Source organism: Prunus avium, chromosome 3 (assembly GCF_965620075.1).
Source record: "Prunus avium chromosome 3, drPruAviu1.hap1.1, whole genome shotgun sequence".
NCBI lineage: Eukaryota > Viridiplantae > Streptophyta > Magnoliopsida > Rosales > Rosaceae > Prunus > Prunus avium.
The window spans coordinates 905,201-926,163 of record NC_142286.1 but is presented as its reverse complement, the minus strand read 5'-3'; the positions used below and the strand labels follow the sequence as shown (position 1 = coordinate 926,163).

At 37.6% G+C, this 20,963-nt stretch overlaps 2 protein-coding genes across 2 annotated transcripts; both read right to left on the bottom strand.

Moving 5' to 3' along the window:
• Nucleotides 1-4,825: 4,825 nt before the first annotated feature.
• Nucleotides 4,826-10,832, bottom strand: LOC110773000 (cysteine-rich receptor-like protein kinase 2). The gene is made up of 8 exons (XM_088251029.1): nt 10,406-10,832; nt 7,216-7,625; nt 6,829-6,954; nt 6,544-6,671; nt 6,122-6,335; nt 5,772-6,003; nt 5,465-5,615; nt 4,826-5,351 (listed from the first exon to the last, which is right to left on the bottom strand). The coding sequence occupies exons 1-8, from the start codon at nt 10,789-10,791 to the stop codon at nt 5,037-5,039; spliced, it is 1,962 nt and encodes a 653-aa protein (XP_088107155.1). The 5' UTR covers nt 10,792-10,832; the 3' UTR covers nt 4,826-5,036.
• Nucleotides 10,833-15,863: 5,031 nt separating this feature from the next.
• Nucleotides 15,864-20,584, bottom strand: LOC110767011 (cysteine-rich receptor-like protein kinase 2). The gene is made up of 8 exons (XM_088251021.1): nt 20,149-20,584; nt 18,295-18,701; nt 17,898-18,023; nt 17,616-17,743; nt 17,194-17,407; nt 16,844-17,075; nt 16,488-16,638; nt 15,864-16,379 (listed from the first exon to the last, which is right to left on the bottom strand). Exons 1-8 carry the CDS (start codon nt 20,535-20,537, stop codon nt 16,065-16,067), a joined length of 1,962 nt encoding a protein of 653 aa, XP_088107147.1. The 5' UTR covers nt 20,538-20,584; the 3' UTR covers nt 15,864-16,064.
• Nucleotides 20,585-20,963: the final 379 nt, after the last annotated feature.

Sequence of the window (20,963 nt, the reverse complement as noted above, 5' to 3'; positions counted from 1 at the left end):
TTTCCTTCCTTATTTTCAAAGTTAGATATTTCCAGTTTTCAGTGTGACATCTGTGAACTGGCCAAGAGCCATCGTGTTCCTTTTCCCTTACGCTCAGCTAAAAGTCTGGTTCCTTTTTCTCTTGTTCATTCTGATGTTTGGGGCCCGGCTAGAATTCCCACTCCAGGGGGCACTCGATGGTTTGTCACGTTTATCGATGATTGCACACGTATGACCTGGGTTTCCCTTCTCCAAACCAAAGGGGAAGTCAGTTCCAAATTTCAACAGTTCTATCACATGGTAGAGACTCAATTTCATACTCGAATTCAGATTCTTCGTTCCGATAATGGCGGAGAATTTCTCAACCATGATCTGAATCAGTTCTTTCAAGATCATGGCATCATACATCAACGCTCATGTCCTTACACTCCTCAACAGAATGGTGTGGCAGAACGAAAGAATCGACACTTATTGGAAGTAGTTCGTGCCTCACTCTTTGGTGCAAATATGCCTAGGTCCTTTTGGGGAGAGGTCGTCCTCTCTGCAGCATACCTTATAAATCGGATTCCCTCCAGTATCCTCCAGTTCAAAACCCCCCTTGAAACACTCCACCACCATACCCAAATACCTCCCACCCAAAACCTGGAACCCCGCATTTTTGGTTGTGTGGTGTTTGTCCACTTACATGATCACCAACGCAGCAAATTGGATCCCCGCGCCGACAAGTGTGTTTTCATTGGTTATGAACCTCATCAGAAAGGTTACCGATGTTATCATCCTCCTAGTCAGAAGGTTTATACTTCGATGGATGTTGTGTTCCAAGAACACGAGCTCTATTTTTCAGATGCACAGGAGGACACTTCTCAAATTTCAGATTTTTTCCCTTCAGCCGGTTTTCCAGATTCGTTCCAGACTCAAAACGACCGGTCGCCGACCTCTAGCGACCGGTCACTGTTGCTTCGATTCAGCTGCACCAAAATAGATTCAGCTGCATCCTCAACTTGTGATACTCGCAAGTGCACGAGCCGTTTGGTAGTATAGCATATGTAAGTGCGAGGTCGATCCCACGAGGATTGGTGATTGAATGATCCAATTCATTTCCCCTACATAAAACAGAAATGAAAAAAGAAAATAAATAAAACAAGAAAAAAGGAAATAACTCAAGCAAATAAGTTCCCAAGTTCAATTAGATTAATGGATTGATTCTAGCTAAAGTATGATTAAGCCATGGTGTATGGTCAAAACCTTGTGTTCCTAATTCCCTAATTTGATCATTTGTTGTCTAACCTAAAACTAAGCATTAGGAACCCATTAAGCATAGAAGAACATTTTAAACAACCAAGCACGTATCTAATCCCTGTTGTCGAATGTCCATACATACTCTTCCTATTCATAGTTCAATTCGAATTAAAGCATGGTGTCTACTCTTAATTCAAACCAAGATAGCTAACATGCAAGCCTAAATGGTGATCAATCATTCAAACTAGCATATTAACTTATAAGCATAATGAATAAGAACAAAAACCATAATTGAAACTTGGAAACTAATTAAACTTGAATACTTAAGAAAGAATGTACATTACAATAAAAGTAAAGTGGAACTAAGAAAACTTGAAAGAAAATTTAGTAAACTCATTTTGTTACAACAATTGACAACTTGAAAGGAAACTAAGAGAATTTGAGGGAGAGAAGGAAAGGGAGCTCTAGAGAAGTGTTTGAGAGCTCCCCCCCTTGGGGTGTGATTTGAAGCTTGAAGACTTCTCTATTTATAGGGCTAAGAGGGAGGATCATCATGATGGATTCCCACACCATCCTTCATCTTTTGCTGCTGCACCTCAAGCATCTTCACATGGGTTCAAAGGTGATCAGTTGTGGCTGCCTTTGCTGCCAACCCATGTGGTTGCCTTTTGGTTGCTGAAAAACGAGTTTTCTGAACCAGTCTTGGTGTAGGAAGGCCAGAGGTTTCAAAACGTATCCAATGGGGCTCAAATTTGGATATGTTATACTAGACACCCATTGGAACAACTTCTATGAAGAAAGTATTCCCATCGGAGTAGTAGAAGTGTGCGTTTTGGGCCTTGAAAGTTGGCAGCCGAACAGAGACTGGAATTGACTTCATTTCATTTCTTTGCTTTACATGCATGCACATGCTTTCTCTATAATAACTCCAGCATGTACCAACTTGCTCCTTTAGAATTTCATAGCTGGAATGCCTCCCCACTTCACTCATTATGTTGGATCCAAAGTCAGTTGCAGCATGGGTGAGGCACATGGCTTAAAGGAGGAGACAAGGCTCAAAGCTGGCAGCTGCAAATCCTCCTGAGCATGGTTCAGTGTTGGACGGGCTAAGGACTCCACATATGTTCAATTGGGCTGAATTTTGGATATGTTATACTAGACACCCAATTGAACAACTTCTATGAAGAATGTCTCCTCATCCGAGTTGTGCAGATTGCTGAAATGAGACCTGTACGGTGACTTACAAAACTGGACTGACAAGAAGTGTGGCCCAACTTTGGTTTTGTCTTTAAGCTCTTGCTCTTTGCCAATCAGCCCTTAACATGCATGGATTGCATCAAATGTGATCTCTTGCTATCTTAACCTACAAAACACACAAATAGAGGTAAGTGACTCAAAATAAAGAGAAACTAAGCAAAATCACTAAGTAAAGAAGGCATGCAAGTGTATGAAATTATGGACTTATCAAAACAGAAAATGGATTAAAAGCACAAGTTTAACTCAATAACATAACCAAATCATAAGCTAGAAGGGTACAAAATGATATACAATTATGAACCGATCAGTCGCCCGACGAAAACGACCGGTCGCCAGATGAAAACGACCGGTCGCAAACGACTCTGCCTGAAAGCGACCGGTCGCATGTCTCTACCGACCGGTCACCACGCACGTCAACGACTCTGCATGAAAGCGACCGGTTGCATTCCTCTCACGACCGGTCGCCCCGCACGTTGCAACGCATGTCCCCGACTCTGCCTGAAAGCGACCGGTCGCTTGACCCTAACGACCGGTCGCTTCCCCCAGTTTTTTCTGAAGTTGTTCCGCTTCAGTCTGATCCCAGCCATCACACTCAGGAGGAGAGAATTGAAGAGTTTGTGCCTACTCCGGAGAATTCTTCAGCTCCAGTACCACACCAATCACCTGCTGAGGACGTCATTCAGGTAACTTCTCTACCTGAAACTGATAACATTAATGAAATAACTGATTGCATTTCAGAAGGCGCAGAGCCTACATATCAAATTCCAAAAAGGAAGAATCGTGGTAAACCCCCAGTTCACTACGAAGCAAATCTCAATGCAAAGAGGAAATATCCCATCAACAATTATGTATCCCTCACCAGATTATCTGAGTCACGGGTACACTTTGTGAAGCAGTTAGCCGACATACCTGTTCCCAACTGTGTAACCGAAGCACTAGAAGACCCAAAATGGAAAGAAACCATGAATGAAGAAATGCGAGCTCTCCAGAAGAATGGCACATGGGAACTCGTGCCATTACCTCATGGAAAGAAGACAGTGGGATGCAGGTGGATCTATACTGTGAAACTCAAGGCAGATGGATCAATTGAAAGATATAAAGCTAGATTGGTGGCAAAGGGATACACACAGAGATATGGGATAGACTACCAAGAAACCTTTGCCCCAGTAGCCAAGATCAAAACTATCAGAGTCCTCCTGTCTCTAGCAGCAAATCTCGATTGGCCATTACATCAGTTTGATGTAAAGAATGCATTCTTACATGGAGACCTGGAAGAAGAAGTATATATGGACTTACCACCAGGATGTAACTTCACTCATGACAAGGAGAATCAAGTTTGCAAACTCAGAAAGTCACTGTATGGGTTGAAGCAATCCCCCAGAGCATGGTTTGGCAGATTCACTAAATCCATGAAGAATTTTGGATATATACAGAGTAATGCAGATCACACCTTATTCTTGAAGCGTGATGGAAGAAATCTTACTGCATTAATTGTGTATGTGGATGATATAGTCGTAACTGGAAACGACACAGGATAGCAAATAAAACTACAAAAGTATTTGTCTCAGGAATTTGAGATGAAGGATTTAGGTGATCTGAAGTATTTTCTAGGAATTGAAGTAGCCAGATCCACAACTGGTATATGTCTGTCTCAAAGGAAGTATGTATTAGATCTACTCACCGAAACAGGAATGCTTGGATGCAAACCTGCTGATACACCCATATTCATATTTTAGCATATGAATACGGGTTTTCAATATGTTCAGATAATTTATTCTTCTCCATAAGGAGGTATATATAAAGAGTTTACAAGAGTGCTATACAAGGAATTAGATACAGGAAAGAATTAGGAAAGTATCTCCTAATTATACAAAGATTTATCAATTATATAAAATAGGAAAGTAAATCCCTTAATTAATCAAGGAAATAAATCTCCTTGATTAATTAGGAGACTCACTTCAACAACCAGGTCTGCTGCTTCCAAGTAATATATGTAATTCCATAAACGAATAAGAGAATAAAAGAGAAAGAAACTCCGTGTAATTCAATAAAAGAGAACAAGGATGCCTGATTCTGCTGTATATGTAACTACGTAATGTTGATTATGATTTTTATGGAAATCCTTGAATCTGCTTTCAGATCTAGCGTTTACATTCCCAGTTTAATGACTAAAATCTATCCTTATTTCGAAAAAGAAAGGCTCCGGAGGATGCAAATGATCCCACCATAATAAGATGCCTTCACCATCTCCTTGTGTTGATGGATAAAGTGTTTTCATTCAAGCCACCCAAACTCATTCTCAACTCTTAAGATAGTTTCTTCTCCACTTCAATTTTATGAACCATTCATCTAAATATCAACAGTTATGCAGTATTATTGAATACTAAAGATTTGTGCTTTACAATGAAAACCAAGAGGAATTCAAACGAAGAAAAAGGAGTGTGAAATCACTATTGTTAACAATCCTAGTAGACTTAAAAAAAAACATCTTTGCTTCGAAACTAAACATCCAAAGGAAACTCCCAAATATTTTGTACAAGAGTTACTGGTTTAATTATTACTTAGCGGCCTGAAACTTGAGAAACCGATACGGTGGCGTTGGATGTGGAGGAAGCAGTAGAGGTTGATGTGTCTCCCTTCACTCTCTTATCAGAATCAACAAAAACAGGCCTAGTGAGCGCCCTATTCTCCAAGGAGCTAGTGCTTTTAAATAGAACTATAACTTCAGACATTGTAGGCCTTTGAGCAGCTGATGGTTGAGTGCACATCAGAGCAATTTCTATAATCTTCTTTACATCTTCTGGTTTGTATTCATTTGGATCCAGATTTGGATCCACCAGCTCCACGTGCTTGCCATTCTCATACAGTTTCCATGCCTAATCATTAATGTGAAAAAGAAATAAAATAAAATAAAACATGTTTCAATTTTAAAGTAATTAAGCAGAATAGAAATCTCAGGGAAGAATTATACATACAGTTTGGAAGTTACCTTTTCAAGTAGAAATTCACCCATAGCATCAGATTTGATTTCACTGCTCTTTTGGCCACTTATGATTTCAAGGACAACCACACCATAACTATATGTATCCACCTTTTCTGACAATTGGCCATGAATTGCATATTCAGGTGCTGTGTATCCCCTGTCAGTGTCACACAAGATCAAATTAGTGGAGTCACCCTAGTGTACCGGCCATGTATATAGTAGATTCATCTGGTAAAATATCGTAGAAGAGTAATGATCATATAGATCTCCATCAGGGGTTGATGCCTGTGGGAAGTGAAGTACTTTAACTTACAATGTTCCAGCAAATCTGGTACTAAGATGAGTCTGATCATCTGGTAGAAGCCTTGCCAGCCCAAAATCTGCAATTTTTGGCTGGAAACTATCATCCAAAAGAATATTGCTGGTTTTTATATCTCTATGTATGATACATACATGAAACTCCTCATGCAAATAGGCAAGACCCCTAGCTGTACCCAGGATTATGTCATTTAGCTGTTTCCAGTTGAGAGAGCCTCTTTTTGGACCTATTTCCCATGGAAGAAGAAGAAAAAAAACAGATCTTTAAATGAACAAATAAAACAATAAAATGTATATGTATGCATGCATTTAGAGGTAGCTGAGCAAAAAGAAGCCTAAAAGTACCAAATATGAATCTGTCGAGGCTGTTGTTTGCCATGTATTCATATATGAGAAGTAACTCTGGTCCTTTGCTACAACATCCAAGAAGACGAATGAGATTCCGGTGATGAACATTACTTATCAGCTTCACTTCGTTTACAAAATTCGCCTTTGCCCTGTCGGATTGGAGAATTGCTAGTTTTTTAACTGCAACTATTTTTCCATTGTTTAGAGTACCCTGTCCAATCATGTAGTTGTAAATGAACATTAGGGATTATATGTTGAGCAATAAAATGAAATATGCCCATGGATAATCAAAAGCTTGACAATGCAACTTTCCCATTTTTTTCAAAACTTTATGCATGTCAGAAAAGAGTACACCAAATTCAACCGTACTGAACTGAACTAAACTAAATTATTTTAGAGCTTTTTAGCATATAATTTACCTTGTAGACGTCCCCGAATCCTCCTTCTCCAAGTTTGTTTTCTTCACTGAAGTTTTTTGTTGCCAACTTCAAATCTTTGTATTTGTAATTCATTGGTCCTTGCAACTCGGTTGCACCCAATATATCACCTAAAAATGAGTAAATTTAAACAACTGAAGACACGTACGAGCAATTTTTTAATGTTGACATATATGTAAACATGGTTAGAGCAGGAGCTAATTGAATAATAGTATATATGCAAGAGGAAATGCAACTTCGAATTCTGTGGTTGTGGCAGAAGAATACCTCTACGAGCAGCCTCGGGCTTTCTTGAAAGTTTAAAATAGAGTAAAACTCCAACAATGAGAATAAGAAGACCTAAACCTCCAACTACGACTCCAATAATGATGGCTTTCTTCCTTGAATTGCCTCCTGCGAGATAAAATATGAAAAACATTATGCTTTCGGGTAATTCCAAATTAAAGACAAAGTACTTTACTAGTACGCATAGAATTGTTAGGAACATCAAATCTGTTCACTAAATGATGTAGTAGGTAACAATATTTCATGTATCCAAATTCGGATTCACGTAAAGCCTAACTAGCTTATATATTTCTAAAAAGTTTACATGTAACAATGACACATCATTTAGTGAACAAATTTAATAACTATATGATAAAAGTTTATTCTTACCGGTTTTTAAGAAGGATGCTATGTTTGTAGTCTGGTTGTCAGGGAAGAAAGAAGTACTAGAGTACCTCAAGAAGCACCCAGCATCGACGGCCGTGCCATCCGTATCAAGCAGCAGGCAGCTTTGAAGGTTGTCGTATGCCACCTTCAAGCAATCTTGGCAACCAGTCTTGCTGATTGTCTCAGCACATTGTGCCACACCATAGACTGTTTCATTTCCACTACCACTACCAACCACTTCATTCTTAGTTGCTGCAAAGAAACCGTTGATCTTGGGTGTTGCAAGTTGGAGATCCATTAGCAATTTTCTAGCAGCTGCACTAAATGCAGTAGATTGTGATGCAGTTTTATTGCCACAAACCCCTACACTACCAGGAAGGGTAGGCTGGTTGAAGAAACCAGAGCTCTCGTACCTAAACCAAACCAGACAACAGTTAACAACAACGTGACTTGCAACATGGTATGTTTGGTCGACACATGGAATATTAAAAAAAAAATTCTTGGGCATGAGACTTTTGTTTATTTTCTTGTAACTGCCAAATTCTTCTTATTGGATTATCGTTTAAAAAATAAAAAATAAAAGTGTCTATAGGTTGGTCGACACACCACACTGGTTTCTATTGTTATTAGCGTTTTCTATGTGTCTATAGGTTGCCGTATCTTAATTTGTTGATCAATTTTCATCGACAATAATCATCAATGGGAAATTTGACTAAGCTATCGAAATTATTTCTTCAGCAATATTATTTACTTTCAAAGAATTACTAAGCACTCGTTTGTGAGTGATTCTGGATAAGCCAAAAATCACTTCCATATAATCACTTTAGGTGGTTTTAGTGATTTTATGGAGAAGCACATGTAAGGTGAAGCGCGTGGGAGATGTCTTTCCCGTTTATGTTTTGTATTGCTCCGTCTACATTAATACCCTTAGGCAGTTTGGTCAGTTTTTCTATTGTTTTTTATTTTATTTTAAATATATTCATTTTTGGTAAAGTTTGTGTCACCATAGTTTAGGGTCTGACTTTATAACATTTGGGTTAAACAAGTAATACAAGCAGCAATTGTTTTCCCAATTCTCTTACATAAAGTAGTTTCTACGATAATTTCATAGAACCCACAATCATGTGAGAATGTTAGAAGAACTCTTCATGTCTTTATTATTTTAGTTAACGAACATGCCATGATTAAACTTAGTATTCATTAAGGGCTCGTTTGGTACACAGGACTGTCTTGGCATGGACTATGCTTAGGGACTGTCTTGGCTTGGCTTGGTTTGGTCTAAGTTGGATAACACTTATCCTGCATTTGGTGTACGCTTGGACTAGGACAAGATTTTTTGTATTTTTTTTTCAAAACTATGTATATGTATATATGTATAAATACATGTATTATGTATGTGTACATATGTATTTTATAATATATGTGACATGTATGTGTATATACATGTATATATGTATATTATAAATAATATAAACATATGTATGTATATATATATATATATACACATACATGTATATTGTACATGTATATATATTATAAAATATGTATTATACCCATGTATATATGTATATTATATATATAATATATATATACATACATTATACATATATAATATATGTGTATATAGGTGTATATATGTATATTATAATATATACATGGGTATAATACATACATATATATATATGTATTTTAAAATATATATATATATATATATATATATACATGTATATATATTACAATATATATATATAATACATATATAAAGTATATGTGTATATATGTGTGTATATGTATACTATAATACATACATGGGTATAATATATATACACATATATGTATTATAATATAATATATAATATATAATATATATTACATATATACACGTATGCTATTATTATAATATTAATATGTATATGTGTATATGGGTATATTATAATAATAATATACATGTATATATGTATATGTATATGTATATTATATATATTATATTTGTATATATGTGTATGTATATATATACATATATATATATGATATATTTATGTGTATATACATGTATATATGTACATTATAGTATATGTGTAAGTAAGTTTAATAATAATAATATATGTTATTAATTTTACAATATAATATATGCATTTTATACATTGGTGAGCATTGGGACTAGCTAATCCTCCCTTTCCACATGGGATTAGTAGTCCCCTCCTAAGGAGGTGTTTTTTGTGGGCCCGGTATTAGCAATCCCATCTAAGACTAGGATTAGATAAAACAAACATGGTACTAAATTTAGTCCAAGCCAATCCTATGTACCAAATGAGCCCTTAATGAAGTCGTGATTAAACTTGTTTTTGGTCAACTATCACCATGGTCCATATCTGCTTACTGGAAACCCGATTAGGCCAATCCCACTAATATCTTATCTAGTTCTATTGGTGTGTTGTGTACATAAAAATTGTGGCTGGCAGCAATTGGAATAAGGTAGGATGCCACGACAACGACCCTAGAAAGCATTCATATGTTCTCGAGGATTTCTCTAATAAACTCATTGACGTAATATACAAAAGTCTTTATAGAGTCTATTTGGAGTGAAAAACTCAAAATTAGCCACTTGTTATTTTCTAATTGGTTCTTAAAAATTTTTAACATACTAAGAACCAATTAGAAAATGACAAGTGGCTAATTTTGAGTTTTTCTCTCCAAATAGGCTATATATATGAATTTTTGTATAATATGTCGTGCTAAAATGAGTTTTTGAATAAATATCTCTGTCTTCTTTTGGTACTAAGCAAACTAATCATATTTAGTATTTTATGGTGGGAATGAACATATAAGTATATTTGACTTCTTCTAATTCTATATACTTTCTGAATTCGATGAATCTTAACTGTGACACCTGCCAATTAGGGTGATGAGCTATATTCTTTTGGTACTAAGCAAATAAGATACTGATATATACACTCATATATTAATTGGTGAGCAATTATTTACTTTAATCAAGTACGTAAATGGGAACTTGAATTTGAAACAGCTTCAATTATTAGAATGAGAAATAGTAAGACCTGATAGATATTAATGCATTTGTGTTTTGTTTCCAGTAAGTAGGTGTATCTAGTTGTCATTTAGTTTAGAAAACAAATAAATATACAAAACCAAATCATGGAAGAGTAGTGGAGCAACAGCAGGGACCAGGGTGTACCTGAGGAAGCAACCGTCGTAGATGACACGGGCACCATTGGCATCGGAGCAGTTGCGAATTTGGGATGCTGCGGCGGCAAAGCAAGCAGCGCAGTCAGCTGTGGAGAGGTAGTTCCTGCACTGCACCATCGCATAGACAGGAGCCGAACCCCTGGCCTGCTGTGCCGTGGCAAAGTGGGTGCTGTTGTTGATCTGTGTTTTGAGGTCTGACAAAGTGGCGTTGAGATTGGTATAGAAGTCAGGCAAGTTTGTGGCATTGTATTGGCTGCAGCCCTCGTTTAGTAGATTGATCTGTGGGCTTGCATCAACGCTTCTGATCAGACAACTCCACCGCCATATTGATGTAATTGTTATTGGCAATACCATACCCAGATATTCTCGCTTCATCTTCAGTGCCTGCGTAGCTTAACCTACCATTAAAGACAAGGTAGTTGCTTAATTAACAAACATACACATTATATATGAAGACTGGGAGGTGAGCTCTTATATATTATATGTTGCGGCCAATGGAATCAAGACATGTTAAAAGACAACATCATCCATGACGCAATGCATTATATTTACATAGTCTCGCCTCCATGTGTATATTTGCTTCTTTTTTACCACATTTATTTATTACATTGCTGACACCTCTCTAATACAACAAGTGGGTTCCATGCATTAGAGGAGTCCACTCTATTAGAGGAGAAAGACTTCCATGCATCATATTTTTCAATCCATGAACAATAGACGGAGGGATTTGAGGTTGTCTAAGCTTGGAATAGTCTCTAGATAAGGACAGTCAGTTATTCGAGGTCAAGTTTTCTAGCCCACTCGGTAGGCTTGATAGTTCATCACAAGCTTCAATCTGCAATTCGCGGACAGGACCACTCGGCAAGCTTGACAATTTATCACACCTTAAAATCTTCAATTTCCAGAGGGAGGGAAAATGACTACCGATGTTTCTCAACTCCAACAATATTGTTCTATTTACTGTATTTTTTTAAGATCTTCTAATAGAGTAAACCCGCGCGGCTATACTTTTAAATTGTTCTATTTTCGAGTATGGCCGCGCGGCTATAGATTTAAGATCTTCTGTTTTCGAATATAGCCGGTCGGCTATACTTTTAAAATGTTCTATTTTTGAGAAATTTATTTCCAGAAATTTGATCCGAATTTCAATTTGGTCCATATTCTTTAAATTTCTCAATCAAATCTGACTATTTCCTTATCGTTTCAATTCTGTGCAACGTCAAACATAGTATTGATATTGTTACAAATATTATATTACTGACTTTCTATAATTCCAAGTGATGCCACCAAAGGATTTGCTCCAATAATTCGGTTCAACTGAAACGAAGTGAAGCTGTAATCCCTGTTTAGGTGGCAGTGTAGTTTTATTGTATCCATAACTCATCTTTTAATAGGGATGGATCCCATGCTGTCCAGAATTTCAATCTAAAGTCCAAGTTGATTTCTGAAACTAAGTGCGTTGAAAGTGTACAAAATGCAGAAACAATAATATAAAGTTAATTTGTTAGGCACACAAACTGTCAGAGATTCACTTAGGTTTGAAATTGGATGATTTGTATTCACATAGAACTAGAATATTTATACAAGTGGTGGGTACTTGGTCTCCAAGTACATGGGATTACAATATCACAATAAAGGGAAACTAAACAGAGATTGGAGTTGCTGATTTTGTGCTGATTCGGTGCCATCTCTATTACAAACAAGGACGCAAGATCCTCAATAACAATCCAAAATCGAGATTATAAATTTTGGAATTTAAAGTCCAAGCATGATATGGTAGATATGGGAGCGGCTACAATGAGGGGGATGTGAATGTGGGGTTTTGAGTGAGGGGTTCAATCCAACCATCCAACCATCCAATCATTAAAAAAGTTTAAGTTCAAAATTTCCTTTATATTATTGGATAGTGGTATTGAACCCCTCGCCCACAACCCCTCATTATAGCATTTCCGTGGTAGATATACATATATAATGTAGATTCCATACAATTTTAACTTCTTACGCTTTTTAACATCAACTAAAATGCTAGAGTAAAATTAATTTTGTGTGGGAAGTTAAACATGTTTAACCAAAAAGACAATACAGATAATCTGTTGATTTATTTGTTCTATAACTCACTATATATGTAGTTGATTGTAAATTTAAATGTATGTTCTGTTGTGGGTATTGATGAGCAAGCTTGCCAGTTGGTGCATGAACATTTGTGAGGTAATACAAGAGTCAGAAGTTATGTACTGTAATGCAGAAACTTGTCTTTCAAATGAGACATGCAGCATGTAGAAGATGGACTAAATTTTAGAACAATACTAAACTTGATTTTTGTGATTTTGGTATATTAATTAGACAACGAGAGACAGAGAAACAACAAGACTCAAACACAACTAACATGCAATACATTTCAACAGTTGATAAGTACTATAAGAAATGGAGTACACTTTCAAACTTAGAGAGAATAGAAAGAACTTCAAACTCAAAGATTGATGATGCTTTAACAATAACTTGGAGAGATCCTTGAACTCCTTTGATATGAAACTGAGACCTGCATTGCATCTCATAGAACTTCAACATGACAACTCTCTGAACCACATTCAAAATTTTAAAATTTTTAAATGCGGTATAGCCGAGCGGCTATACCGTTTAGATATATTCGAATATTTTAAACTTATAGCCGCGCGGCTATACTCTTTAAATATATTTCAAACAAACACAAAGCTTGCACTTGCAGAGGACAGAGCTTAGACTCGCAAAGAATATTTTCAATCTCTATGTGATACTGTGGACGGTGGTAAAGACTTCTATTTGCTTGGTTCTGATTTTGAGAGCTATTTAGAGGCTCAGGTAATTATTTATGTTCACTTGGCAGTCCCAACCCAAAGCATATATATGCATTTTGAGTTTGGTGTTGTATAGCTTACTATGGTGCGTGGGATTTGAATTTATATGACTACATGCTGCTGCTGATAAAGCATTTGTGGATCCAAATAAGTGGACTCAGATGAGCATCCTTAGCACAGCCTGGTTGGGGAGATTTAGTAGCGACAGAACAATCCGAGACTACGCGGAGAAGACTTGGGGAATTGAACCATCCAGATTCCCTTTTGATGGCTAGCTCACCCTCACCCTCACCCTCACCCTCACCCTCATCCACACCCCAGTAGCAACATTTTACAACTTTGAATGGAAGGTATCATAAGGAATTTAAATTCTCATTTCCCAATATCGCTTGTATAAAAAAAATAATTGAAGAAATAACTGTAGACCAATGAGCTAAAGTGGTATTTTAGCCCTAAACCCTAAAATGATATGACAAAATCGTATATTTAAAGAGTATAGACGCACAACTGTACTTTCTAAATACATTCGAATATTTTAAACGTATAGCCGTTCGGCTATACTCTTTAAATACTAATATATTCGAATATTTTAAGAGAACAGCCGCGCGGCTATAGTCTTTAAATATATTTGAAATGAACACGAAGCTTGCACCTCGCTAGCAGAGGAAAGATCGCAGTCACATCCATTTCCCTTCTCCGTCAACTCAAGCTTCGATTTCTTCGGTTTCGACTGCTTCGTCCTCCGGGTTCAGCACCCAAAAAAGACCAAACCCACCTAGGAGGCCCGCCCAGCCTCCTCGCTCTCGCCTAGCCACCCTCACCCTCACCCTCACCCTCATCCACACCCCAGTAGCAACAGTTTACAGATTTGAATGGAAGGTATCAGAAAGAATTTAAATTCTCATTCCCCAATATTGCTTGTATAAAAAATAAAATAAAATAAAATTTTGAAGAAATAGCTGTAGACCAATGGGCTAAAGTGGTGTTTTAGCCCTAAACCCTAAAATCATATGACAAAATTGTATATTTAAAGAGTATAGCTGTGAGATCCCACATCGACCAACGGAGAGTGGGTGATGTGCCTTATATGTACACACCCGCATCCATATAGCACGAGGCCTTTTGGGAGCTCACTGGCTTCGGAGTTGTAGGAACTCCGAAGTTAAGCGAGTTGGGGGCGAGAGCAATCCCAGGATGGGTGACCCACTGGGAAGTTGGTCGTGAGCACCCATAAACAAAACCGTGAGGGCCAGAGAGAGGGGGCCCAAAGCGGACAATATCGTGCTACGGCAGAGCCTTAAGGGGGGTGGATTGTGAGATCCCACATCGACCAACGGAGAGTGGGTGATGTGCCTTATATGTACACACCCGCATCCATATAGCACGAGGCCTTTTGGGAGCTCACTGACTACGGAGTTGTAGGAACTCCGAAGTTAAGCGAGTTGGGGACGAGAGCAATCCCAGGATGGGTGACCCACTGGGAAGTTGGTCGTGAGCTCCCATAAACAAAACCGTGAGGGCCAGAGAGGGGGGGCCCAAAGCGGACAATATCGTGCTACGGCAGAGCCGATCCGGGATGTGACAATAGCCGGGCGGCGGTACTCTCTAAATACATTCGAACATTTTAAACATATAGCCTCGTTAAATACTAATATATTCGAATATTTTAAGGGTATAGCCGGCCGGCTATACTCTTTAAATATATTCGAAACTAACACGAAGCTTGCACCTCGCAGAGGACGGATCGCAGTCACAGCCATTCCGCTTCTCCATCAACTCAAGCTTCAATTTCTTCAGTTTCGGCAGCTTCATCCTCCGGGTTCAGCACCGAAAAACGACCCAACCCGCCTAGGAGGCCCGCCCAGCCGCCTAGCGCCGGCCTAGCAGCCTAGCCGCCTAGCCCGATTTATGGAACCCTGCGATTGACTGAAAGTCTGAAACCCGAAATTAAAAAAATTTAGCTGTAAATTTGAGCATGTCATAATTGGATTAATTGGCTATATTTCAGGGGAAGAAATGTACTGGATACCCTGGGATTAATTGGCTCGTGTGGTTTCGTCCGGGGGGATGTTTGTGGAAGCGTATCCAATAGATCGTTGTGTCACTGATGGAAATCTGGTTACCGCAGCAGCGTCGCATGGCCAACCAGAGCTTATTTCTCAGTTGATGACATTGCTTGATATTCGAGTATCATTCTAGGCACCATTTACCAGGTCAGCTGCTTCCATATGTACCAATGATGCTCTGATTCTGCTGTATATGTACCAATTGTGGATGGAACTTCTATGTTTGTAACTACGTAATGTTGATTATGATTTTTATGGAAATCCTTGAATCTGCTTTCAGATCTAGCGTTTACATTCCTAGTTTAATGATTAAAATCTATACTTATTTCGAAAAAGAAAGGCTCCGGAGGATGCAAATGATCCCACCATAATAAGATGCCTTCACCATCTCCTTGTGTTGATGGATAAAGTGTTTTCACTCAAGCCACCCAAACTCATTCTCAACTCTTAAGATAGTTTCTTCTCCACTTCAATTTTATGAACCATTCATGTAAATATCAACAGTTGTGCAGTATTATTGAATACTAAAGATTTAAAGTACATCAAATGTTTGGCTCTGGGACATACAACTAGCATTTGTGCTTTACAATGAAAACCAAGAGGAATTCAAACGAAGAAAAAGGAGTGTGAAATCACTATTGTTAACAATCCTAGTAGACTTAAAAAAAACATCTTTGCTTTGAAACTAAACATCCAAAGGAAACTCCCAAATTTTTTGTACAAGAAGAGTTACTGGTTTAATTAGCACTTAGCGGCCTGAAACTTGAGAAACCGATACGGTGGCGTTGGATGTGGAGGAAGCAGTAGAGGTTGATGTGTCTCCCTTCACTCTCTTATCAGAATCAACAAAAACAGGCCTAGTGAGCGCCCTATTCTCCAAGGAGCTAGTGCTTTTAAGTAGAACTATAACTTCAGACATTGTAGGCCTTTGAGCAGCTGATGGTTGAGTGCACATCAGAGCAATTTCTATAATCTTCTTTACATCTTCTGGTTTGTATTCATTTGGATCCAGATTTGGATCCACCAGCTCCACGTGCTTGCCATTCTCATACAGTTTCCATGCCTAATCATTAATGTGAAAAATAAATAAAATAAAACATGTTACAATTCTAAAGTAATTAAGCAGAATAGAAATCTCAGAGAAGAATTATATATTCAGTTTGGAAGTTACCTTTTCAAGTAGAAATTCACCCATAGCATCAGATTTGATTTCACTGCTCTTTTGGCCACTTATGATTTCAAGGACAACCACACCATAACTATATGTATCCACCTTTTCTGACAATTGGCCATGAATTGCATATTCAGGTGCTGTGTATCCCCTGTCAGTGTCACACAAGATCAAATTAGTGGAGTCGCCCTAGTGTACTGGCCATGTATATAGTAGATTCATATCACTTTTTGTGTGCGGATAGAACCGTAAGTAGGTCAAAAGAAAAGACCGGTATAAATATCGTACAAGAGTAATGATCATTTAGATCCCCAGCCGGGGTTGATGCCTGTGGGAAGTGAAGTACTTTAACTTACAATGTTCCAGCAAATCTGGTACTAAGATGAGTCTGATCATCTGGTAGAAGCCTTGCCAGCCCAAAATCTGCAATTTTTGGCTGGAAACTATCATCCAAAAGAATATTGCTGGTTTTTATATCTCTATGTATGATGCATACATGAAACTCCTCATGTAAATAGGCAAGACCCCGAGCTGTACCCAGGATTATGTTATTTAGCTGTTTCCAGTTGAGAGAGCCTCTTTTTGGACCTATTTCCCATGGAAGAAGAAGAAAAAAAACAGATCTTTAAATGAACAAATAAAACAATAAAATGTATATGTAAGCATGCCTTTAGAGGTAGCTGAGCAAAAAGAAGCCTAAAAGTACCAAATATGAATCTGTCGAGGCTGTTGTTTGCCATGTATTCATATATGAGAAGTAACTCTGGTCCTTTGCTACAACATCCAAGAAGACGAATGAGATTCCGGTGATGAACGTTACTTATCAGCTTCACTTCGTTTACGAAATTCGCCTTTGCCCTGTCGGATTGGAGAATTGCTAGTTTTTTAACTGCAACTATTTTTCCATTGTTTAGAGTACCCTGTCCAATCATGTAGTTGTAAATGAACATTAGGGATTATATGTTGAGCAATAAAATGAAATATGCCCATGGATAATCAAAAGCTTGACAATGCAACTTTCCCATTTTTTTCAAAACTTTATGCATGTCAGAAAAGAGTACACCAAATTCAACCGTACTGAACTGAACTAAACTAAATTATTTTAGAGCTTTTTAGCATATAATTTACCTTGTAGACGTCCCCGAATCCTCCTTCTCCAAGTTTGTTTTCTTCACTGAAGTTTTTTGTTGCCGACTTCAAATCTTTGTATTTGTAATTCATTGGTCCTTGCAACTCGGTTGCACCCAATATATCACCTAAAAATGAGTAAATTTAAACAACTGAAGACACGTACGAGCAATTTTTTAATGTTTATATATATGTAAACATGGTTAGAGCAGGAGCTAATTGAATAATAGTTATGCAAGAGGAAATGCAACTTCGAATTCTGTGGTTGTGGCAGAAGAATACCTCTACGAGCAGCCTCGGGCTTTCTTGAAAGTTTAAAATAGAGAAAAACTCCGACAATGAGAATAAGAAGACCTACACCTCCAACCACGACTCCAATAATGATGGCTTTCTTCCTTGAATTGCCTCCTACGAGATAAAACATGAAAAACATTATGCTTTCGGGTAATTCCAAATTAAAGACAAAGTACTTTACTAGTACGCATAGAATTGTTAGGAACATGAACATCAAATCTGTTCACCAAATGATATAGCAGGTAGCAATATTTGATGTATCCAAATTCGGATTCACGTAAAGCCTAACTAGCTTATATATTTCTAAAAAGTTTATATGTAACGATGACACATCATTTAGTGAACAAATTTAATGACTATATATATGATAAAATTTTATTCTTACCAGTTTTTAAGAAGGACATTATGTTCGTAGTCTGGTTGTCAGGGAAGAAAAAAGTACTAGAGTACCTCAAGAAACACCCGGCATCGACGGCCCTGCCATCCGTATCAGGCAGGCAGCTTTGAAGGTTGGCGTATGCCACATTCAAGCAATCTTGGCAACCAGTCTTGCTGATTGTCTCGGCACATTGTGCCACACCATAGACTGTTTCATTTCCACTACCACTACTAACAACTTCATTCTTGGTTGCTGCAAAGAAACCGTTGATCTTTGGTGTTGCAAGTTGGAGATCCACTAGCAATTTTCCAGCAGCTGCACTAAATGCGGTAGCTTGTGATGCAGTGTTATTGCCACAAAGCCCTACATTACCAGGAAGGGTAGTCTGGTCAAAGAACCCAGCGCTCTCGTACCTAAACCAACCAGACAGCAGTTAACAACAATGTGACTAACTTTAGCAACATGCTATGTTTGGTCGACACATGGATTATCGTTTGAAAAAGAAAGAAAAAAGTAACTAACTTTGGCAGTACGTTTGGTCGACACAGCACACTGGTTTCTATTGTTAGCGTTTTCTATGTGTCTAATCTATGGGTTGCCGTATCTTAATTTGTTGGTCAATCTTCATCGACAGTAATCATCGACGGCAAATTTGACTAAGCTATCGAAATTATTTCTTCAGTAATATTATTTACATTTTTTAAAGGATCATTAATTCATAACCTTAGGCCTCGTTTGTTAGGTAAGATTAGACTAGCCTTGACTAAACTAGCAAAATGGCTACATGTCATATGCAATTAAGGCATAACATGGATATTGTTGTCTTGAAGAATGGAGGACTATTCATAAAAAGTTGATGACTAAAAATTATCCCTCATAAATTATTTTCCGAATTCTCTTACATATAGTTTCCATGATAATCTTATAATTTCATAAGACCCACATCACGTGAGAATTAATGTTAGAACATGTCTCTATTATTTTTGTTAACGAATTTGAAGTCAATTATCAAATTTTGTAGCTACGACTTAGTGTGATTCAATGAAGTTATGGTCAACGATCACCATACCTGTTTACTGATTAGGCCAATCCCAGCAATATCTAGGCTGCCACGACAACATAAAAAATGTGGCTGGCAGCAACTTGAAAAGAAGCTAGGCTGCCACGACAACGACCCTAGGAAGCAATATGTTCTAATTCTAAGTATATTTTGACTTCTTCTAATTCTATACTTTCTGAATTATGACACCGACTGCCAATTAGGGTGATGAGCCCATAGGTATTTAGTTAAATATTCTAGAAAGGGTTAGGCATTATTATGTGGAGCAGTTGGAAACTTTGGAAAATAATAAGAGCACGAATGTCAAAACATGAAATAACAAATAAAACTTATCAAAGAAAATTTCCAACATCTTCTGCAGTCTGCAGATGTAAACATTTTCCTTGAGGAATAAAATCTGTCACTGTCGATCGTTTTGGAAAACAAAAAAAAACCCATAAAAGATAAACAAAATTCTAGTCCCATTCCCCGTATTAAAGAGAGAAAGAAAAGTTTTTTTTTTTTGAATTTTTATAATTTTTTTCTTTACTGAACAAATCTTGTAATAATTCTGTTATTCAAATTTAGAACTTTGAACATTAATTATTTACTTTAATCAAACGTACGTAAATGGGAACCTGAATCTGAAACAGCTTCAATTATTAGAATGAGAAATAGTAAGAACTGATAGATATTAATGCATTTGTGTTTTGTTTCCAGCAAGTAGGTGTATCTAGTTGTCATTTAGTTTAGAAAACAAATAAATATACAAAACTAAATCATGGAAGGGTAGTAGAGCAACAGCAGGGACCAGGGTGTACCTGAGGAAGCAACCGTCGTAGATGACACGGGCACCGTTGGCAGCGGAGCAGTTGCGAATTTGTGACACCGCGGCGGCGAAGCAAGCAGCGCAGTCAGCTGCGGAGAGGTAGTTCCTGCACTGCACCATGGCGTAGACAGGATCCGAACCCCTGGCCTGCTGTGCCGTGGCAAAGTGGGTGCTGTTTTTGTTGAGCTGTGTTCTGAGGTCTGAGAAAGTGGCGTTGAGATTGGTATAGAAGTCAGGCAAGTTTGTGGCATTGTATTGGCTGCAGCCCTTGTTTAGTAGATTGATCTGTGGGCTTGCATCAACGCCTCTGATGAGACAACTCCACCACCATATTGATGTAATTGTTATTGGCAATACCATACCCAGATATTCTTGCTTCATCTTCAGTGCCTGCGTAGCTTAACCTACCATTAAAGACAAGGTAGTTGCTTAATTAACAAACATACACATTATATATGAAGACCCGGAGGTGAGCTTATATATTATATGTTGCTGCCAATGGAGGCAAGACATGTTAAAAGACAACATCATCCATGACGCAATGCATTATATTTACATAGTCTCGCCTCCATATATATATAGTGCCTTTTTTGTTACAACATTTATTTTACTACATATGCTGCTGACACCTCTCTAATACAACAAGTGCAAGGGCGGAATCAGGAATTTTTCAACCGGTGGAATAGCTAAAGTTATTAGCTTAAAATCTAATAATAACTTCTTTTTTTTGTACTTATAGTTTCTATAGTTTTTTCTATAAATAAAAGTATACATTAAATCTTATAAACCACGCTAGTTGTAAAGTAC

Coding starts and splice junctions, on each gene's coding strand:
- LOC110773000 (XM_088251029.1), bottom strand. CDS start 10,791: ATGAAGCGAGAATATCTGGGTATGGTATTGCCAATAACAATTACATCA. Junction 6,955..7,215: donor AGCATCCTTCTTAAAAACCG/GTAAGAATAAAC, acceptor TTTATCTCGCAG/GAGGCAATTCAAGGAAGAAA. Junction 5,352..5,464: donor GTGAATTTCTACTTGAAAAG/GTAACTTCCAAA, acceptor ATTAATGATTAG/GCATGGAAACTGTATGAGAA.
- LOC110767011 (XM_088251021.1), bottom strand. CDS start 20,537: ATGAAGCAAGAATATCTGGGTATGGTATTGCCAATAACAATTACATCA. Junction 18,024..18,294: donor AATGTCCTTCTTAAAAACTG/GTAAGAATAAAA, acceptor TTTATCTCGTAG/GAGGCAATTCAAGGAAGAAA. Junction 16,380..16,487: donor GTGAATTTCTACTTGAAAAG/GTAACTTCCAAA, acceptor ATTAATGATTAG/GCATGGAAACTGTATGAGAA.